The sequence below is a fragment of the Candoia aspera genome, chromosome 10, assembly GCF_035149785.1.
Source record: "Candoia aspera isolate rCanAsp1 chromosome 10, rCanAsp1.hap2, whole genome shotgun sequence".
In the NCBI taxonomy this organism is placed as follows: Eukaryota; Metazoa; Chordata; class Lepidosauria; order Squamata; family Boidae; genus Candoia; species Candoia aspera.
In genome coordinates, this window is record NC_086162.1 from 11,314,974 (window position 1) to 11,337,015 (window position 22,042).

The 22,042-nt window shown below is 42.1% G+C and overlaps 1 protein-coding gene across 2 annotated transcripts; it reads left to right on the forward strand.

Moving 5' to 3' along the window:
* The first annotated feature begins 1,567 nt into the window (after nucleotides 1-1,567).
* DHDDS (dehydrodolichyl diphosphate synthase subunit) lies at nucleotides 1,568-19,989 on the forward strand. Of its 2 annotated transcripts, XM_063312057.1 has the most exons (9): nucleotides 1,568-1,677; nucleotides 4,479-4,564; nucleotides 6,028-6,144; nucleotides 7,242-7,384; nucleotides 8,797-8,913; nucleotides 10,880-10,981; nucleotides 15,236-15,350; nucleotides 16,544-16,651; nucleotides 18,459-19,989. In XM_063312057.1, the coding sequence occupies exons 2-9, from the start codon at nucleotides 4,502-4,504 to the stop codon at nucleotides 18,696-18,698; spliced, it is 1,005 nt and encodes a 334-aa protein (XP_063168127.1). In that variant the 5' UTR covers nucleotides 1,568-1,677; nucleotides 4,479-4,501; the 3' UTR covers nucleotides 18,699-19,989. The 2 variants fall into 2 exon arrangements, with proteins under 2 accessions (XP_063168127.1, XP_063168126.1); XM_063312056.1 differs by lacking the exon at nucleotides 1,568-1,677 and having other exon boundaries at nucleotides 4,099-4,564.
* Nucleotides 19,990-22,042: the final 2,053 nt, after the last annotated feature.

The following is a 22,042-nucleotide window of genomic DNA, read 5'->3' on the forward strand; positions in this document are numbered from 1 at the left end:
ACGTTTATAATTATTATTTACAATTTGAATGTATTTTTCCAAACAGCTTGGAGCAGGGATGCACATGATTCTCACCCCACCCCTTTCATCATCATAGCAATTCTGCTAAGTAGGTTTGACTCCTTTCTAGATAAGAGTCTTAACACAAAAGGGAAAATGGTGATATGATTCATTTCTTGTTCACGTTAAGTCGTGTCTGACCCTTTGTGACCCCATGGACCACAGCACGCCAGGCCTTCCTGTCCTCCACTGTCTTCCAGATTTTATTCAAATTCATGTTCATTGCATCGGTGATGCTATCTAACCGTCTCACCCTCTGCCGTCCCCTTCTCCTTTTGCCTTCAGTCTTTCCCAGCATCAGGGTCTTTTCCGGTGAGTCCTCTCTTTGCATTACTAATAAGCAACTACATGGAAACTGGGTGTTTTTAAGTAGCTGTTTCATTTCTTTCCTAAATGACAGGAATATCCTTTGTACATGGTTCCTTTAAAAATACTATTATCCCCTCTTAATTTCCAATACATTGTGGCATTAAGCCCTTGGTGACTGCAGAAAAAAAAATCAAGTGCAGCACATAAAAAATGACAACTGGAAGAAAGAGTGAAGTGGGGGCAGTGCAACACTGCTTTCCTTTTAACCCCGTGGGAGGCAGCTTATGGGTCCCTGCGGCCCTCAATCTTATTTTTTGGCTGTTGGGAGCCCCCACAGTTCAGGTTTGGTAGTCTTACAAGAAACTATTAAATTCTCGTTCTAGTCTACATTGCACCAAGTTGGGCTGAGAGACGGTGACTGGCCCAAGGTCACCCAGCCAGCTTTCATGCCTAAGGCAGGACTAGAACTCACAGACTCTTGGTTTCTAGCCCAGAACCTTAACCACTAGACCAAACTGGCTCTCAACAGGAGCAATAATAGTTTTCAGGGCATTAATAAGAATGCCAGAGGGAACTACCTTAGGTCTTCCTGCAACAGAAATAACAGCATCTTCTAGCACCATAAGGCAAACACATGCATTGCCAAGAAATATACTGAAGGGTACCACTGCGTGTCAGGCTACAATCCTATAGACCAGTGTTTCTCAACCTTGGCAACTTTAAGACCTGTGGACTTCAACTCCCAGAATTCCCCAGCAAGCATGGCTGGCTGGGGAATTCTGGGAGTTGAAATCCACAGGTCTTAAAAGTTGCCAAGGTTGAGAAACACTGCTATAAACAATGGCCTGGAAGTCAACTGCCCCAATAAACACAATAGGAATTACTAAAGTTGCGCTCCGCTGCGAATCCCATTTAACTCCGCAACCCAATCAGGGACGTCCTTTCCTCCAAAACTCCCTCCACCCCACCTCTTCAAGCACGACGGCGGCAGCAGCGAGAGGGGCAGAAAGCTAAATCCAAACGACCCGCGGGGGCGGCTGCCAGGCGATCGCCCGCCGCCCGCGCAACACCCACCCCTTCAGCCGCGGCCGCCGGACGACTCCAAACCTGGCGAGTCCGCGGAATCCCGGCCCCGCCCCGTTGCTTAACCCCCGCCCCACTTCCGCGCGCGCGCGCTGTTGCGAGGTGATGACGCAAGCTGGGAGCCGGGGCGGCGTGACATATACGGAAGGGCGCGTCCCACCCGCCGGTAGAAGAGCCGTGCCCGGGCCGTCGAGGCGAGGGCAGGCGCGAGCTGGAGCCGTACAGGTGAGGGAGGGGTTGGTCGTCGCGCGGGCCGGCTCGGCGGAGGCTGCCTCCCTTCGAGGACGTCGCCCGGTTTCTGGATTGAAGGAAGGGGGTGGCACGGGAAGGAGCGGGGTCCCCTCGTGCCGTGGTTCCCTGCGGGTGGGGGGAAGGTTCCACCGCGGTGTTTCTGCACGCGACCCCGGTGGCGTGTCTGTGTGTATCCGTACGTACGCGTGCAGACGCCCTCTCGTTGGCGGCATTCCCCGGGCGATGCACTGAACCGCGTTTTCTGGGCTGGCACGGGACGGTGCGCCCTGGCCGGACCGAACGGGGTGGGTATGCGCAAGAGCGCGAGCCATAGAAAGCTTAATGAAGGTTAATGCTAACTAAGCTTAGCGTACGGGGTGTGTCTACCACCGCTGGTTGATTTGGGCTAACAGCCCTTGATTGAGGGTTAATCTGACCGTTGGCAATGAAACCTGTACGCAGACCTATACATAAAAAGTCTCAAGCGATTCAGCAAGATTTATCCTGAAAGTAAGCAAATACTTGATTGTACTTCTCCACCCTAACAAGCCCCTCTCTATGAGACAGGCAAAATGAATGCAAAAAGCTAGTGGAAGAATGAGATGTAAACCTAAGTGTCCAAGCAGGAAGCAAGATTGCATTCTGTGGGATTTACTCCTAGATGTCACTGCATCCCATTGTGTATTTTATTATTGTGTAAACTGTAAAAGTCTGTGGATAAGACTTGCACTGTTGCACATGTAAAACAACCAGAACTGAAAAATAAAAATATTATCAGTATGTCGTGAGAGAGGTCTGTATTTTGCCACAAAAAATCTTAGTAATTCCATTGCATTTTTTATTAATAAGTGTTATTTATACATATTAACATTTAATCATGTTTATATTTTGTTATATTTATACTGATAAAGAAAAGGTATCTGTCAATGATACAGTTATATTTAGTCTTTGGGAATGCTGTGTGTTTCCCCCCTGGTTATAGAAGCTAACTTTCCAAAGCACTAGCTCTGAGGCAGAAGTAGCACCTGGCCATCCTTGTCTGGGCTTTGAAATACAGCTCATATTTGAGCGGGAGACCACAGGAAATTCCTGGAAGAATTTTGGTTGGAAGTTCCAAAAAATCCCTGAAGAAGAAAGTAGTAAATCATTTCGAAATTGTTGCCAAGAAAACTATGGACTTTCCTGGGAGGTCAGAAGGAGACCAGTTTAAATGGAGGAAGACTTTAGCTAGAAAAGGGCCTGTAGAAGGAGAATAAGGCACAGTATGGTGCTTGTCTCACCTGAAAAAGAATATGGTGCTTCTACTTTTGTCACTTCACTAAAACAAGGATGTGCATGTTTATTATTGAGAGAGGGTGTGTTTGCATGGATGTCTTTTTAAAGATGAAATTTCCTTTTCTTCTTGTGCTTAAACAGAGAGATAATTTGCATCGTCTTCTGGTGAAATAACCTTGCTCTTTCAATTGATATCAATATCAATTGATATCCAGAGACATTCTCATTTCCTGTTCTACACTGCCAGGCTTTCTATTTTGATTTTCCCAGATTTCTTTGGAACTGAAGATTTGTGATTTATGGAAAAAGCCTATTTTTATACAAACTCTTGGTTTACAAAACAATTGACAAACATTGTAAGAGTTAAAACCTCCACCATAAATATAAATAAATTAAAGCAACCAATAACGAATGAAAGTTACAACCATACAAAGACAAATTATAATAGTGATGATGAAAAAAATCATAGTACATCCAAATAAAATAAAATCAACACTCAATGTAAGTAATTAAAAGTAAAATAAAGATGGCAATAGCAGACTATTTAGTGAAACCCTCTTTGGAAAAATATCTGTTCCTTCTGATTTAACTTGTAAAATGGGATGGAAGATGAGAAAAAGTAGCTAAAGGCAAAACAGTTCTAACTAAACCTTATCCTAGCCAGTCTTGCATAGGATAGTAAGCAGTCTTCCCCTCCACCTGTGTTGGGACTGTAATCCCAGCAATCCCAGACCATGGCCACACTGGGTAGGAATTCTGGGAGTTGTAGTTCAGTGGGGCAGGAGGGAGGCACCTGGTTGGAAAAAGCCTGTTCTGTGTGGAACAGGAGAATACACTCTGATGGGCAGAACTGTTATTGTCCTTGTGAGCCTGCCAGCAGGAAAGAACTGTCATTCCAAGAACTGGAATCTTCCTGGCCAGCTGATCAAACTATGAGAAAGAGATGAGCAAGCTAGAATAAGGTTGTTTGTTTGTTTTTGTGCCTTTGAGTCAGTGTTGACTCTGGCGACTGCCTAGACTAGTCCCTGCATTTTTCTTGGCAAGATTTTGGAAGTGGTTTACCCTTGCCTGCTTCTTCCTAGGGCTGAGAGGGATTGGCCCAAGGTCACCCAGCTGGCTTTGTGCCCAAGGCAGGACTAGAACTCACGGTCTCCTAGTTTCTAGCCTGGTGCCTTAACCACTCCACCAAACTGGCTCTCTTAAGTTAGTTAGAATAAAGTTACTTTGGTAGAAAATCCACATCCCCGCCCCAAGCAAACCACAGCATTGGGGGAAAAAGAAGGGCAAGAGGGATATCTAGCCTTCCCTAACCTGTCGCCCCTCAGGTATGTCAGGAGAATAGCTCCCAAAATCCCCAGCCAGTCTGGCCCTCACAGTCCCAGTACCCCTAGAGAGCAAAAGTTTGGGGAGGCAGGTGCTGTCAGCTTTCATCTGCCAAGGGTTGGTATACTTATGCATGCAAAAGTTCTTTTCTGTCTTAGAATTCCTGCCCATTAGCACTTGTTCTCTTCATTTCAAAGACGTGTACTTGAGAGGAGGAGCCATGTCGTGGATAAGAGAAGGAGAATTGTCCCTTTTTGAGAGATTCTTTGCTAGCGTAATAAAGGTAAGTACTACCTCAATGTTATCTTCAATTACTGAAATGTAATGCTTACCTAGAAATATTAGATTGTTTAATATTTAAGGTGGGAGGAGACAACCATAGAAACCTTGTCCCACAACAATCTTCTTCAGATGAAGCCCTTCCAGATTTTTTGACCTCGAGACCAGTTACTCCAACCAGCTTACCTAGTGGTCCATTGATGGGGATCCTTGTCCAAAACTTTGGAAGAGATCACAGTTGAGAATTGTACTCCTAGATGATAAATCATGCCGGTCAAGAACTGTTTGCCTCTTCATGTAGATTCTATTTGTCAATGTACCTTTGAGTAAAAGATGCAAGGGCAAATGTCTGTGAAGTCAAAGAGATATCTGCTTGGATACAGTGGGCAGAAGAATGCTAAAGCTCATTACCCTTATACAACAATATTAGATCAGGAGGGCAGAATTGCACAAAGCTGCCCCTCACTGAATTTAGGAGTGGAGGACTTGCCCCATGTCTGCTGCTTTGCTGTATTTTGCTAGTAGGTGCCCCAGTTTGTTGTTGTTCAGTTGTTAAGTTGTGTCCAACTCTTTGTGACCCCATGGACCATAGCACGCCAGGCCTTCCTGTCCTCCACTGTCTCCTGGAGTTTACTCAGATTCATGTTCGTTGCATCGGTGATGCTATCTAGCCATCTCATCCTCTGCCATCCCCTTCTCCTTTTGCCTTCAGTCTTTCCCAGCATCAGGGTCTTTTCCAGTGAGTCCTCTCTTTGCATTGCCCCAGTTACGTCCCCAGAATTTAAAGCTTTGACATTTCAGCCTGGCTGACATGAAGGGGAGCTGTTTTGCCTATCCTTGAAACTTGTATGGCATCTTCACACTGCCATCTTTTATTTATATTCTGGTTCTGTTCTTGGAATCATTGCTTTTTGCTGTCTGTCATAGTATTTCTGGAAGGGAAGGTGAGATATATGTTTTAAAATAAAATGTGCATCCCGTGTGTGTGTGCCAGTAAAAGTCCAGGATGATTCTGCAGTCCTTCCACATTCAGGATAGGTAGCTTCTAAACCATCTTTACTTTCTCTGGTCTTCTTCCCAACTCAGGAGTGATGTTCTAAAAGATTGCATTTTAGGGGACTAGAAGGAGAGGAGGATTGTGATTTTTTTTCTTCCTCTCTCTGCCTCTTTCACGCTTCCTCCCCCCTCAATGTACTTCAGGTGTGTAGGACTGCAGCCGCATGAATGATGATTGTTATAGGATGATGGTTGTAGACACATTCATTAAGAGGATGATGGTTGTAGACCCATCTGTCAAGAGGACTCTCCAGGAGTCTGCAGATTTGTTTCTGGGGTACTCCTTAAGGAGGTCAGATCAGAGAGTTCATGTTTCAGGTGCAGGGTAATCTCAAGCTGATTCTTGTTCCACCTTTGCTGACTGTATATCTCATGCTCTCTGGCTGTCTTTTCTTCTTGCTTCAATTCCAGGCAGGGCCAATGCCCAGGCACGTTGCATTCATCATGGATGGCAATCGTCGTTACGCTAAAAAGCATAATGTGAAGAAGCTGGAAGGACATTCACAGGGTTTTGCAAAACTAACACAGGTAGGGAGAAACATCTTGCCAGGAATGCAAAGATAATGTATCCCAAAGTGATTACTATGGCGTGCCAAGCACATCTCTCCCAACTCCCCCATGGCTCCTACTTGGACTAATTTCAAAAGGCTTTTGCAAGGGATCATCTTGGAACTCTACAAAGAGTAATCTGTTCCTCACTCAGTTCACTGAGTAGAGAGGAAGAAAACGCTGCTACCTCTGAGAGAAATACATTCTTTTCCTCTTTGGATATTTCTAGGTTGGAGGCCCATAACTTACAAAGGGGGAAGCCAGTGATGTGCTGTGTACATGTACCAGGATACCAATTGCATCTGATTTGCAGGTCACCAACTCCAGTCAGTTAATTTAAGGCAAGGTGCATGGAGTGCATCCTGGGAGCCTTATGCAACCAGCCAGTATCCCATTTTTGTGATTTCAGAGTTTTTGGAAAGTCAGTGAGCTAAAAAAAGAGGGCTTTTTCCTTTGTTTTTTTTTTAAACAAATGGATTACTGCAAGTTTTAAGGTAATAATTTCACTCCTTAAATTTACCTAAACTCTCCTTGCAAAATGGGCTTGGTCCTATTCACTTTTGGAATGTGGTCCTTGGTGTTTCATGTAAAACCTGATGGAGCCCTTGAGCCAGTAGGAATTGCACATCCCTGGTTTAAGGGAAGGGAAAACTTGTTGCTAAACAGCAGTAAAGGTTACTTGCTTTCTTGCATCAGCTGTCTAAAATTTCCAAAAAGTAATGTATAATTATAGTAGAAGCTCAGTTGAATGGATCAATAACAGGGAGGAGGTGTCTGCTACTCCCAAATGTCTGTTAAAGCACAAATCATTAATGGCAACTTAGGTCATTAAATTATACAAATCACTGCAAATGATGTAGGTTGCATAATTCACATAATGTGATGCAAATGACATAAATCACTATGAGTGATATAAAATTAAGATAAATTGCCACCTTCAGATTCAAATGGAATGGACTTGCTCAATAGTTGGAGGGTGATATCCAGACAGAAGTTTCATCTATTGCATCCACTAAATGGGAATGCTAAATCAAGGTTTTATTCTACTTTGGCCTTAACTCTCTTCCTCTTTACAGACATTACAATGGTGCTTGAGTCTGGGTATCCGGGAAGTCACAGTTTATGCCTTTAGCATTGAGAATTTCAAACGATCCCAAGAAGAAGTTGAGGGCTTGATGCAACTGGCTAGGACAAAATTCATCCGTCTTCTTGAAGAACAGTAAGTGTCTATTAGAGTAGGCAATCATTACAGTAAGACTACTTTTTCTATCCCCTAAGTAATAAGCTGTTAAAGTTCCTTTTCTACAGAGTGTAATGTTTATATCCTGTGTTGAACCAAAAGTGAGGAGTATGCTTTTGGATTGCAGTCCCCATCATTCCTTCTTGCTGACTGAGATAGTTGAAAGACACCGAGGACTGAATTTGAAGGAGATCTTGCCATCTCTGCATTAAGTTTTGGAAACAATTGTTTTGAAGTACCCTATAAAGGAGAAGATATTATTATTAGATGGACTTTATATTTAATATACTAAAATTGATATTTAGCATATAACTTTAATTAATTACATTCATTTATATATTTTTACATCTTTGATAGGGGATGGGGAGAAAGGCGTGTTAAAGTATACCAGCCAAGCAAGTTGCAGGCCTTTAGGTAGTAATATACTTGCATTGGGAATGTTAACCTGAAAATAAATATAGGCATAAACAGATTTTATTTATTAGATTAGGAATAATGCCCCAACCTGCAGTAAATGTCATAGACTTGGATTTCGAACATAAAAATATAGCAAAATTAAATAGACTTCTTTTTGTAGCACAATAAAATCAAAGAGGACAGCTGGTAAATGCAAGTAATGTTTAAAGACGTTTAGAATGCTACACGTTGTAACTTTGGTTTGAGTTCTTTTGAAAACTAATCAAACATTTCTGGCTGCATATATTTCCCTTAAATTGTTTAGAATATGTAAGACCCCTTCACATTCAGGCAAGATGAATATTACCTTTTGAGGTCATGCATCATGCTAAACACCGCTGGTTGAGTAAGCTGTACTAGCTGGGTTCACACAGCATTTTAAGTCAAAACCAAACAAGCCACATTGTGGCTTAGAGCAGCGATCAGTTAATGTATATTAATTTATTTGATTAGTACTTTCTCTTTAAGGGCAGATATTGCTTATCCTTTCACGTAGGAGTTATGAAGAGCAGCTAAGTAACTTAATGCCATTATGTGCAGTAGCGGGGGACTTTTTAATCCACTACATAATACATCATTGCTGGTAGCTAATTTTAATGCAGTTTGAATGGAATGTCGCTTGCCAGGCAGTATTTTAATAGACCGGAGAACCTGATAGGAAAATTTCAGACCTCTTGCTGCCTTGCCATTATCCATGTGGCTGTACTTCCTCTCTTGCTCATGAGAAAGCCTATCTGACATACATTTCTCTCCCCATACCCCATGTCTTTTGTTTCAAGCTATCAGCTTGTTTCTGAATCATCAAGTCTCGGTTATGTGATTTTATAGATACAAGATAAGATATTGGCATTGCTAAGGTTTAGCTTCCTTCTCCCTTTTTTTAAAAGAATTTGGCTTTTCTGCTTTTCTCTTCCCCCCGCCTTCCTCCTCCTTAGGGAGAACTTGGAGAAACACGGCGTGTGCATCCGAATACTTGGAGATCTGCCCCTCCTGCCACAGGATATCCAGGAACTGATAGCTAAGATTGTGCTGGCAACTAAGCACTACAACACGTGAGTTTGCTTCCAGTTTCTTGAACTCTTTCCTCTACTCCAGAACTGCGCAGCCTTTTTTTCAGGTCAAGGACCCTGCTGCACCAGGCCAGAATTTTAGCTTGGACACCTTTCCCACATGCAGAGTGCTACAGGTTGTCCTTGACTGCCCTCTGTCTTCTGAAGCTTATGCTGTCTTCTCAGCTTACACTGTCTTCTCAGGGCCTTTGGAGCTCTGAGAAGATAGCACCAGCTTCTCCAGAGGTGCTGAGAAGATAGCGTAAGCTTCGGAAGACCGCGTTCGGAAGGGAGCCACGTGGAGAGGAAGCGTTCGGCAGAGAAGCTGGGGCTGGCAGTGAGGCGCTTCTGCTTTTCCCACGGCGGCTGAGTGAAAACGTCCAAAGGCGGGTCCAGGGGACTGGGAGAGGAGGCAGCTGGATGAACGAATGCAGGCTGGGGACGCTAGAGCTTGTGATGGTAGCTGGGATTGGCTGGATCTTCTACACCACGCAGTTCCAGGCCTGCTTGCCGCCCTGCAAGCAGGTTTCAGGGCCTCCAAAATGGCAGAGATGGGGAGAAGATAGGTGGTGGGGGTTGAAGGTAGTGTTTGGGGCTGGGAGGGACCAAGCCTGGAATGACTTGGATTGGGGTGAGTGCTCAGGCTAACGACTGGTAAAATTCACTTAACAACGGCAAGGGGAATTGCCGGGATTGCTGTTGCTGAGCGACGCCATCTTGCTTTACAACCATATTGCTTAGCAACGGCAATTCCAGGCTCAATTACCATTGTTAAGTGAAGACTACCTGTATAGTTTTAAGTATGAGGCAGTCCTGATCCTCAGGTTTACAGTCTAAAAGTTTTGAGACAAAAGAAGAAGGATGGGGAAGAAGAGAAAATCAAGGGTAGGCATCCCTTTTCTAGAGAGGATTTGCTCATGCACCATGCTAAGCCATGGCTTGTTAAATGATGGTTTGCTGAATAAATGCAGGTAGCTGAATTCACACAAAAGGTTAAGCCATGGTTTATAAAACTTAATGGCTGGGTTCACAAACAGGCCAAACCAAACAGACCATAATATGCCTCCATAGCAAGCTGTGTAGCTCTTATATTGGCCAGCTGAGATAGAAATGGTTCAGGTATAGATGGGCAGGCTGCTGGCAGCTGGGAGAGAGGCGAGGCTCTCAGAGGAAGGGCTCTGTAACTTGCAGCCTCATAAATAACTCAGTCCAAAAGCTCCTGCCAATCATTTTCATTGGATAATTCTGAACTTGATAGGTTTGACACACATGTACCATGAGTTAAGGCGAAGATGGCTCTCAGAAGACCATCTTTAAAAATCGAAAGGCAGGGCCCAAACAAAAAAGCAACTGGAATGGAGGAGGAAGAAAAAGGCTGAGGTGGTTCCATTGCTATTGATATCTGTTCCCTTCTCCTCACCTTTTCATCATATTAATATTTTTTACTTGTTAATTGTTTTTATATCACTGTCTTATAGTTTTTTTTATGGTATGCTGCCCAGAGTCACATTTTGTGAGATGGGCGGCTATATAAATTGAATGAACGAATGAATAAAAAATTAAAGCACTGGGTCTTGGTTACAAGCTGGATTTGCTTGTTCAGTAGTCATAATATGATTTGTTTAGCTTTGATCAAGAGTGCTGTGGAAACCTAGCCATGCTTGAAAAACATGGAATATGGCTTAACATACTGGATGAACCCAGTGAAGTATGGGTTTGTTCAATAGTCATGTTAAGCATATGGCTTCACACAGTGTGTGAACTCTGCCACAAAGTTCTCAATGGCCTCTTCCTGGCAGAGACAGGAGAAGTGAGGTCCATGGATTTGCTTTTTCACTGACCAGTAGATGGGGAAAGCTTGGTGGCCTTTGTACAATGTCGTTCTTCCTACTTGGTAGATTTGTCCTGTATTCCTTAGTTTGCTTCCTCCACACAGTGCATAATCTGTCTTCATTTTTCATATTCAAAGGTGTTTTTTGAACATCGCCTTTGCCTACACATCAAGGCAGGAGATCAGTAATGCGGTGAAAGAGTTGGCCTGGGGCGTTGAAGAAGGCCTGCTGCAACCCAGGTAATTGCACCTGGATACTTGGGGTCATGCCACAGAACATACCAATTGCGTTACCCTTGGGTCAGCTATGAAGTTATCTACATTTTTTCTTGAAGCTGTTTTCAAAATATTCAGTGGGCTAAAAAAAATGCTCAGTAAACATTTAAAGCGCTCAGAAAACTTTGAAAGCAATAGGTATGCCAAGTGCTTGGAAGTATCAGAAAAGCAAATCCTGAAGCCTGAAATATTGAAAAGGGGGCAATCAGGAAGTCGTCATTATAAAGTACATGAGTTCCTTTACAAGCAAAAGATACTGATAACAATCAAATTTCAACTTTGCTGCAGCCGTATTTTTGTCCATGCCCTTCTCCCTTCTATTCCACTGGCACTTCCTGTACCTTACACATTATACTGGTAGTCCTCAACTTGACCACAACTGGGACCAGAATTTCCATTGTAAGTCGTGACCAAACCATTTCTACGGGGGTTGTTAAGCAAATCCAGCTTCCCCAATGGGCATTTTTTGTCAGAAAGCACAAAAAAATGCAAAATGTGATCATGTGACTGCAGGACACTGCAACCGGTCATAAATACGGGCCAGTTGCCAAGCGCCCAAAATGCAAGCATGTGACCGTTGGGGGGATGCTATGTTTCGCAATGCTTGGAAGTACTTTACAGTAAAGCACCCATTCTGAGGCCGTTGTAACTTTGGACCGTTGTTGAACAGTTGTAAGTCAAGGACTGCCTGTGCTCTGAAACCCTTTAGTTTCAATGAGATGCCACTGCTTTCTTTTTTAAAAAAATCAGAATAGCCATATTCTGCCTTTCCAGGTGGCTAAAAATCACATTGCTTGAACAAAACTATTGCACCCTCTCCTTGTTTAGCAAGTGCAATCCGTTCCAGCAACTTTGTTGTTAAGCAAAATGGTTGCTAAGTGAACACATGACAGAGAGACGCTACAAAGAACCCTGGTTGCTGCCATCCCATTCAGATAAAGTTCTCTGGTACAGTGTCCTGTGCCTGAACTGTTTCCCCCCCCCCTTTTTTTTTTGCCTCCTTGCGGGGTAGAGAGATTGCTTAAATATGCCATCTCTTCCTGAACTTTTCTGTGTACTTCTTCCCTAAAAAGTACTAACTGCAAGTTAACAAGCTCAGCTGTGATCTTAATTAATTAATTGGAAGTCCTGTGCTGCTACCTGTAACTGACCAGACCTTAATCAGTTTCACACTGAAGGCTTTTGTAGTCAGGCACATGAAATTTGGTCCTAAATGCACCCATTGGTCAGAAAATTGATCTTTTATTACCATTTATTACCGTCATGTTTGCGGATGGTCTCTAACCGTGGTAGTTGCTATTAAAAATATTTACAAATATTTTTATGAGATCTTTTATCTTAGAGCAGTGTTTCTGAACCTTGCCAAGCTCTGCTGGCTGGCTGAGGAATTCTGGGAGTTGAAGGCCACCCATCTGAAACTTGGCAAGGTTCAGAAACACTGCCTTAGAGGATAACAGTTTTCTAGCAAATCACAAACTTAATTTACCATAGGCAGATAAAGACATGTAATTTCATTGCACAGTCGTAACATTTGGGAGGTCACATACAACTATTAAGACTGGTAACTACTGATAGCCTTGTGAGGATCGAGTTGGCCGAAGTCGAAAAAAATGATTGAGATGCTAACTGCTAAAGATGGTGGCATTTGAACTTCATCAACTGGGAAGGAGGAGAAAGTTGGTACTGAGAAAGAGAATGGAACCAGGCATTGGACTGGGGGTGATTTTGCTTCCTATCAAAGTCGTTGTCCGTTGGGAGTCTCAGTGAATCTCTGCAATGGGATGCAAGGTACTGCACCAAACCAGGGGTCCTACAAGCTTACAATAAGGATCTGATGAGAAGATCAGACCAGCCCTGCAGGACCAGGCCAAGGCCCATTTTATTTCTCACAAGTAGGCGTTGGAGACATATCCGTCTTCTATCTGCAGCCTCAGTAACACTGGGTCCTCATTGCCCTTGATCTGTTCTCCATGAATTTATTCAATCTGCTATTTTTTTTTTATCTGTTCAGTCGTGTCCGATTCTTGGAGACTGCCTGGACAAGTCTCTGCAGTTTTCTTGGCAAGGTTTTTCAGAAGTGGTTTGCCATTGCCGCCTTCCAAGGGCTGAGAGAAAGGGACTGGCCCAAGGTCACCCAGCTGGCTTTGTGCCTAAGGCAGGGCTAGAACTCAGTCTCCTGGTTCCTAGCCTGGTGCCTTAACTACTACACCTACTGGCTCTCATTCCCCTATTAAAGCCATCCAGATTAGTGGTCATCACCATGTTTCATGGTGTATGTGCTGTATGAAGAAGTGTTACTCCTTTTGCCTGTCCTAAAATTCCTTCCAGGCAGTCTTATTGGATAAGTCCTGGTCTTTATGCTTTAAGAAAGGGAGAAATACCTCTTCCTAACCACTTTTTTCTCCATACCACACCTCAATCATCCTTGCTCATTTTTTTTTCTAATTGAAAGAGTCCCAAATAATCCAACCTTTTCTCCCAAGAAGATGAAGCTGGAAGACAATTTAAAAAGAGCAGCTGCAATGAACATAGCTTTCAAATACATTCCAAAATGAGAAAAGTTTAGCATTTTGAGTCATAGTAGTGGGGTGGAAGGGGGGACGTGACACAATGTTGGGTATGGGAAGAATCATTTAATGAAATTAATTGGCAGGGGATGAAACAGTTCTTCATGTAGAACAGATCTAGCCTTTGGAATTCATTGCCAGAATAAGTAGTGATGGTTGCTAGTTTAGATGGCAGGGATATCAAAGAAGTCAAGAACTTCAACCAATGTGAGCAAAACTATACCACTTTTTAATGTCCATGGCTGCCATCTTGATTTTTTTTACTCCCTTTCCCATCCCTGTTAGAAGGGTTTTATGGTGGCTGTATGGGACTACACCTCTAGCTTTGCCCAGCAGGGCTGTTCTTATAAAATAATTTACTTGTCAGGTAATGGCCAATTTATTTGTAAGTAAGTATGGGTAGCTTTCCTTTTGAAACCAATTATATTAGACTAACAGGAAAAATGTATATTTAACTGTTACTGAGGTAATGTAACACTAACAAGAAAAACAGATGGGATAATTATGTCAAACCAATATCTTCAAAAAAAAAAAAAAAAAGACCAAATAGTTTAATAGTCCTCTTTCATTGTTATCTCCCTGCCCAACCCTCAAAATTCAGTTCAGATGTTGACAATACATCATAACAATCTGTTCCTGAAAATGAGGTCTATTTATCCTTCCAAAATTGTGTAATAATTATTGAGGCCATCCCCCTCATCCTTGATAGATTCCAAATACCCTGGAGACATCCAAAAAGAACCTGTGTGTCCCTGACATGCATTGCTGGGTCTGAAATCTCATTCATTCATTCATTCATTCATTCATGGGATTTATATGGCTGCCTATCTCATACAATGACTCTAGGAGGCTCACAACAGTCCATAAAAACATGGTTGAAAATGAGAGTACCCTTCCTCCCCAGGCACGAGACCAAACATCCTCACAGCTCAACCCCCATCCTAGCCCAGTGCTTGGGGGAAGAGCCAGGTCTTCACAGCCCACCAGAAGGATAAAAGGGTAGGTGTCCTAACAGCCAGGAACCACGCTGAGACGAGGAATAAGTCTCTAGTGTTTTATTACTGCTACATTAGACAGAAAATCCTAACAAACTGAAGAAGCGTGGGAAAACCCAGACAGATAAACCCCAAAAGTCAAGGTGGGTCTGTTCTGTGTCTCTTTGACTGCTCAACTCCTCACTACGCATGTGTTTTCCCCCCTGGATAGGGGCCCCCTCCTGCTCACCATCAGTGCTCATGACAGTAGGGGTCCTTCAGATCTCAGGTGAGAGGCTGTTCCAAAGGGCTGAGGTGACCACTGAGAAGGTGTACCTCTGAGGTTCAATCAGGTGGGGACCTGGAGCATGCCCACCCTATCTAACCTAGTGGGATAGGCAGATACTCTCAGGAAGAGGTGGTCCCATAAGTAATCTGGCCCTGTACCATGTAGGGCTTCAAAAATGATAACCAGCATCTTTAATAGTAAATATTAACCAATAACTATTAACTAATAGTTAGTATAATAACTTTAATAACCATTAATAGTTGTGTGGATTTCAGTCCAAATCGTAGCAATAATAGGACCTCGGACCATGTGAGTTAACATTACAGCTCCTGAATTGCATCTGAAGACTATCCTTCCCAAAGTAATTGTGATCTCTCTCCTCTCTCAGTGATGTGTCTGAATCGCTCATTGACCAATGCCTTTACTCCTGCAAATCTCCTCATCCAGACATTCTGATCAGAACATCTGGAGAAGTTCGACTTAGTGATTTCATGCTGTGGCAGGTAAATCTAAAATGCAACGACTCACCAACTGAATAGCAAAATCAGTTTTTCTTACTTTGCGGTCTATGCTTTTTAGAAATCATTTGACTCTCAGCTCTCTGGGTTTTGTTGTTGGATATAAGAAAAGATCTTCTGTAATAAACAGTCCTCTTAAAAAGCAAAACAAAATGTGTGTACCCTCTTCCAGTAAACTGCTATAATAGCGCTTCAAGGAGAATGAAGAAGGGTGGTCTTCAGCCATTCTAGTAAAGACACTACCAAGCAGGTAGACCACCATTTGGTTCTCTACAAACTGTTTCATAAATTCCCATTTGCTGTCCTTCAGCAACGATAAAGCAAGGGAGAAGCTGTATATCATTGTTACAGAGAATTATGCTCAGGGTTAAAACACTTCTGGAAATTCTCACAGGCTCTTTTTTCATACTTTTGGCAAGTTTGGTTTCTCAGCAAGTCAGTGCAAGCCCCAGAATTCCAGTCTATCTTAAGCATTTTTACCGGGGTTATTTGATGCTAGAAGGGCTCCTGAGCAGAACTGCAAATGTCAGTAATAAGTCTTTGAATTTGCAATCTAAAAGTTGATAGGATGGAAAAAAGATGGAGAAAGGCTATCTTAGGACACTTTTGTGACTTTCTGGCAAGAACAGTCATAGCTTAGTCTTTCTAGGTTTACTTTCTGTGGCTGATGCTTGCAGCCAAGGGCTATAGTATAATATACAGTAGTATCATATCATATTGTATCTACAGTATAACCAGGAGCTATAGTATATATAATATATACTATCTATAATAGTGTTTCTCAACCTTGACAACTTTAAGACGTGTGGACTTCAACTCCCAGAATTCCCCAGCCAGCATGGCTGGCTGGGGAATTCTGGGAGTTGAAGTCCACACGTCTTAAAGTTGCCAAGGTTGAGAAACATTGATCTATAATATAGTATAGATCTCCTTTCTATAGCTGATGCACTGAGTCTTGCCCAGTGTTCTTGAAGAGCACAGCCTTTTACAGGCCCCTGTCCCCAAGGTGACACACGAGACCAGAGTGTACTGTCCATTTCAGAGTTGCTGAGCAACTGGGAATGAATGAAAGTTGTTTGGGAAGTTTGTTTTGGAATAATCTAGCAATGTTGCTTGCTTTGGTTACCTCCTTTTCTTTTCCAGCCTGAGCATTAAGCACCTTGTCTTTCTTTTCTCAGACGTCCCATTCTTGCCTAGCATTTCAGAGTGTGCTGTGGCCAGATTATTCCTTCTGGAATTTATGCGAGGCCATCCTTCAGTTCCAGATGAACTACAATGCTTTACAGGTAAGCAAAGAAAGAGCGAAAGGCTAAGCAATCAAGCAATCTCAGGCTCTCAGCATATGTACTTTAAATATTTGAACTGCCTGCCCCGAGATTTCAGAGACAGGAAAACAGCCTCTTTTGCTTGCTGCTAAAATTATTGTCCCGCCTTCCATCACAGTTGTGGATCTATGCAAATGGTGATCATGTATCACTTAAATATTTTTTAAAAACCTTTAATTCTATCATATTCCAGAACTAGAGGTGCAGCTCTAACTTGGAAGGGGGAAACCAGTTCTGGATTTCCTTTTGCCCCTTAGGCTTTTGAGACTAATGCTAGGGGACAGGATGAAAAGTAAAGAAAAGAATGATGGGCATTCCTAGCCACACAAAATGGTTTGGGGTGGTGGGGAGGCAACAGATGTTGGAATGTATCCATACAATTGATAGGATTGTTCTGAAAAGTGCCTAGATGGTGCCCTGGAGGTAGTCCTCGACTTAAGACCATTCGTTTAGCAACTGTTCGAAGTTACAATGGCGCTGAAAAAAGTTACGACCGGTCCTCACACTTAACGACCGTCACAGCATCCCTGTGGTCATGTGATCAAAATTCAGGTGCTTGGCAACCGGTTTGCACATACAACAGTTACAGCATTCTGGGGTTACGTGATTGCCATTTGCAACCTACCCAGCTGGCTTCCAACAAGCAAAGTCAGTGGGGGAAGCTGGATTCACTTAACGATCACAATGATTTACTTAATGACCGTGGTGATTCGCTTAACAGCCATGGCAGAAAAGGTGGTAAAATTGGGCGTGACTCACTTAACAACTACCTCGCTTAGCAATGGAAGTTTCAGTCCCAATTGTGATCATAAGTTGAGGACTACCTGTAGATTGTTGGATTTTCATTTCATGGATGTTCTTTATTGTGCAAACAATGAAAGCAATATAATAATTGCTTAAAAATACTTTGTATTTCTGACCAAAGGATGATCTTGTCCTCTGAAGAGATACTGTATGACAGTTTCATTCTTCCATTAGTTCCCTCTCTCCTTAAAAGAAGTCAAGTATGGTCCTAAAGTTCAGTTCTATCCAGGCATCAAGAAATCATGAGGAAACAAGGTGCCTTTTGCCCTAGCCATTTAGACAGTATTTCAAGATCGCTTCTGCATATGGGCTTCTTTGATGTAAATAACTTTTGGTGTTATTACTCCTTGTCTCTTTTTCTGTGCACTCTATTGTCTAATCATGTATCAGAGTTATAAAAAAAATCCAGGAAAAATATGGAAGTGGCCTTTAAATGGTTTGGCAAATCTCTCTTGAAATCTGCATAATTTTAGAAGGTCTATTATACACGCAGACATGCAGGGTCCAAAAAAGGGTAGAATAGAATTCTGGTTTCATTCATTAGCCAATGAACAGATGGGCTGAATATCTTCTAGCAGTGAATTCTCATTTATTCATTTTGGGTGTATGGTAAAAGATGATCACTCTTACCCCATCAACCCAACCTGCAGATGCACGTCTAGTTTTGTAAGTGTGGTTTTCTGAGCTGTCTCATTCTGTTGTGTAAAAACTAGTGGCAAGCTATAAATACCCAAGATTGGAAAAAAGACAAAACATTCAGGAGGAGAAAGGACTCAAACTTTGATAGTTGCTGGCCATGGGGAATTTTATAAACAGGAGAGAATCCTGCAAGCCAAATCAGTAATACAGTTTGTCTTCTATGTTTCGTACTGACGGAAGAGTCGAAGACATTTGGAGGGTACGGGAAGTGGGGTGCTGATCTATGCTCAGAGACCTAATGCATCATCATTGCTTTCTTTTCCAGAAAGCCAGAGATTTATACATGGAAGAAAGGAAGTGGCAACAGCTAGAAACTGATAAGGCACAAGTCTCAGAGAAGCTAAAAGATGAAGGTGCAACATCCTGTGGAGATACTCAGAAATGCCGGACGCTTTTGCGAGAATTCAAAGCTAAACGAGAAGAGAGGATTCAAGGGTTTTTGCAGGCCCTGGAGCAGAAAAAGATGGACTTCCTAGAAAAACTGGCTACAGCCACTGCAAGATAAGAAGAAAGTTCTGAGGTTGGGGGTGGGGGAAGAAGAGGAAAAAAAACCAGCGGAGTTGCAGATAATCCATTTGCTGTCCAGTGGGTGACATGAAATGGGATCCTAGGTTTACTCTGTGTGTACATGACATTTGAAGTGAATGTTTCCTAAATTTAATGAAACAAAAGCCATTTGTGTGGAGTAGTGTTTCTCGACCTCAGTAAGTTTTAAGATGTGTGGACGTCAAGATGTATAGAGTTGAAGTCCACACATCTTAAAACTTACTGAGGTTGAGAAACACTGGTGTAGCGCTAACAAGTGAAAAGAATAGCATCAAATCTTTCCAGGTGAGAAGGTCTTTGCGTGCTGGAGGGCGTTTGCTCCATGTTCTCCAAACTGCGGCTTTTCTCTGCCACAATCCAAAGACTTGGCAGAATCCTGAAACCCTGCTTGCACTGGAACACAGAGAGGCTGCAGCTGAGAAGATTAGAGAAAGACCCCGTTGCACGGCCCCAAGCAAACTGAGTCTGGAATAAACTAAAGGTTTATTCTTTTCTTTGTCGCCTCCACTTTTTTTTAGGGACTAGCTGTTTCTGGATCATTTGTTTTTTCATTCTTGACACAACCAGGAACTACAGGAGTGTACTTAAGCTTCACAGCAACACGTATTGTTCCTCTGGCTTTAGTAAGCTAGGAGAACGTACTCCTCAAGGTTGGCTCCATATTTCCTTCTGAACTATGGGCGCACATGCTAGTTACAACAGAACTTGAAGGTGTCTCTGATGCACCATCTTCTGCTGAGCTTGAGAAGGCATTTTACCTTTGGATAGCACTACAGAACATCCTTTTACCCAAAAATGCAGCATGGTGTAAATGGCTGTGAAAAAGATAAGGGCATCAGCTATAAATAGTTTTCCAAAAGAAGCTGCTGGTTATTTCATGTTGCTTTTCAAAGGCTAAATGAGGGTACGGTTTTATTACGCTAAAACACTTAATTTTGAAATGGTGAGGGATGAGCCAGAGGTCAAGAATATTAATGTTTAACAACCTGCTTGATCTATCTTTTTTTATAAAACTGAGGCCATATACAGGAGGAAAAATGGTGACCAATAAATTATGGGTATTTTGTTCTCATGCAGTGATTTCACCTGTATATTACCATAGTCATTTCTGGAAGGACTGTTTGGTTTGATCTCTACTCCTAAAGATCCTTATTTCTGTGACAAAATGTATGAATAAAAAAATTCCAACCACACAAAATCTTTTAGAGATGAGGAAATATATTAATAAATGTTTCTACATTAAAAACAAATTTCTGATAGTTTCTTGAAAAAGGCTAATGGTATGCTTAATGGGGAATTAGGGGTTTTACATTTTTAAGAATATATGATATTGAAATCAAAGGTACATTCCCTGCCCTTCAGGGTTGTAGCGTGTGTCAGTGTAGGTATGATGCGTGCTTGTATAGTGTCCGGTCAACTCTTATTTCGTTGAGCAGTGATTCTTGTTGGGTATTCAGATGAACAGAGGTAACTGAAAAGCAACTGTTTTCATGTTTGGTGCTCCCAGAACCTCGTAAAAGGCTAATTGCTATGCTGCATTATAGCTGAGCAGTATCTGTGTTGCAGTCCTATGGCCGGTTGTCTGCTTTACCGATTGAGCAGAAACTCCTAGATACCTAGAAGCAGTCTTGCATATGGTTTATCATGGGCTGGAGAGAATGCTCCACAGCTCAGTAAGCAGACACGCTGAGCTTATTTCCATGAATAAATTGACAGTGAAATGTCCAGTTGAGTCTTGAATGGAGCTTCCTTTTTATGTGCTTAGTTGAGGCTCTTTAATGGCCTAAACAGGATTAAGGCATTCATACCCATTTTAAGTGGCTTGTGCAGATCATGGGAGAACAATTGGGCTGATGACTATGTTGTGGCCATACTTGGTTTCTTGGCCCTAGTATTAAGGGGTAGTATTGCTCCTAAATAATTCAAGCAATAGACCAACTCACAAGATTTTAAGCAAGATACAGCGTTTTCTCAGGTAGTTTTATCTAAAATTATATAAACCTGATTGTGGATTAAAAGATTTGAGGCTAGGTACCTTTGACAGCTGTCATTTTAAAACTCTATATTGTAAACTGCTTTATACCCTATTTCTTCCAATACTTTTTAAATGTAAAAGGATGGGCTACCCTTCATTAACTGCAGTAACTGAAGGAACTTTTGGTTTCACTCTTAAGTGTTCATTTAGTTGGGAATCCAATTTTTCTATTACTGAGGTTGAGAAACACTGGTGAAAGAAAAAATCCAAAGTAAAAATTTGAGTTTATTTATTGGGTTCATACCCCATTGTATTCAAAAAAATCTCAGCAGCTAACAATGAATACAATAAAATCATGATTTAAGTAACTACATAGAATACCAACATAAATGACAATTAAAGGAGTGAAATAATAAAAGTGGCACAAAAATTAAGTTGGCAAGATCATGAAAATCTTCTCTGGAATAACTTGGTTTTCCATAGCATCCCAAATTTCACAAGGGAAGGGGTGACTCTGATCTCCAATGGGAGGTCAATCCAAAGCAACGATGGGGCTACAGAGAAGCAGCACTATCTTGTCTCATTTCTCTTCACCTCCCACAATTAGGGCATCATTAGCAGCTGTTCCCTACAGAATCTGATAGGCTAGCCATGCACTTGAAAGAATATGATCAGAAGGTCTTCTCAGCTATCTTACCAAAATTATATAGCTCACCTGATAAAGACCCTAGTCCCTGCTATTTTAAATAGAACCATTTAAGCAGCACTTACTAACCTGATTTGTTGTAGTGTTAAGAGAATGGCTGCACATTCTTTTTTTTAAAATAAATTTTATTAAAAGTTTTAAAGAGAACATAAAAACTAACACAAAATGGAGAGAACAAAGAACGAGAGGGAGGAAAAAAGTGCAGTGAGAAAGAATAAAAAGCCTCCAATTTTCTCTGTGGCAAATACAAGTATGATTACAAAATTATCTCTTACTCTATGATTACAAAAAAGCTCACTTTTTTCTATCATCCATTTTTTTCCAATCATCAAAACCACAAGTCGTAAGTGCATTTTTTTCCATTTCATGCAAAAAGTCTGTAAGGGGGAGAATGGCTGCACGTTCAACGGTAGTGCATGTTTTGCATGTGGCCGGTTAGTTTCAGTCCCTAGCAGGGGGTAAGAGGAAGAAACACCGCAGACATGTAAATTAGGCTCCTCCAAGCTGGTGCAATTCAGTTGGGTTCAATGATTAAGACTTTTGCCCACCATCTTTCTTTCCGGAGTAACCAACCAGCTGCCTCCAGGCAACCCACAGTCGACACAAGAAGGGCAAATCCTCC

Bases quoted from the DNA above. Each gene is read 5' to 3' on its own strand.
- DHDDS (XM_063312056.1), top strand. From the start codon at position 4,415: ATGCAAAAGTTCTTTTCTGTCTTAGAATTCCTGCCCATTAGCACTTGT. The intron at 6,145-7,241 runs GTAGGGAGAAAC...TCCTCTTTACAG, and splicing joins GTTTTGCAAAACTAACACAG to ACATTACAATGGTGCTTGAG. The intron at 16,652-18,458 runs GTAAGCAAAGAA...TTTCTTTTCCAG, and splicing joins TGAACTACAATGCTTTACAG to AAAGCCAGAGATTTATACAT.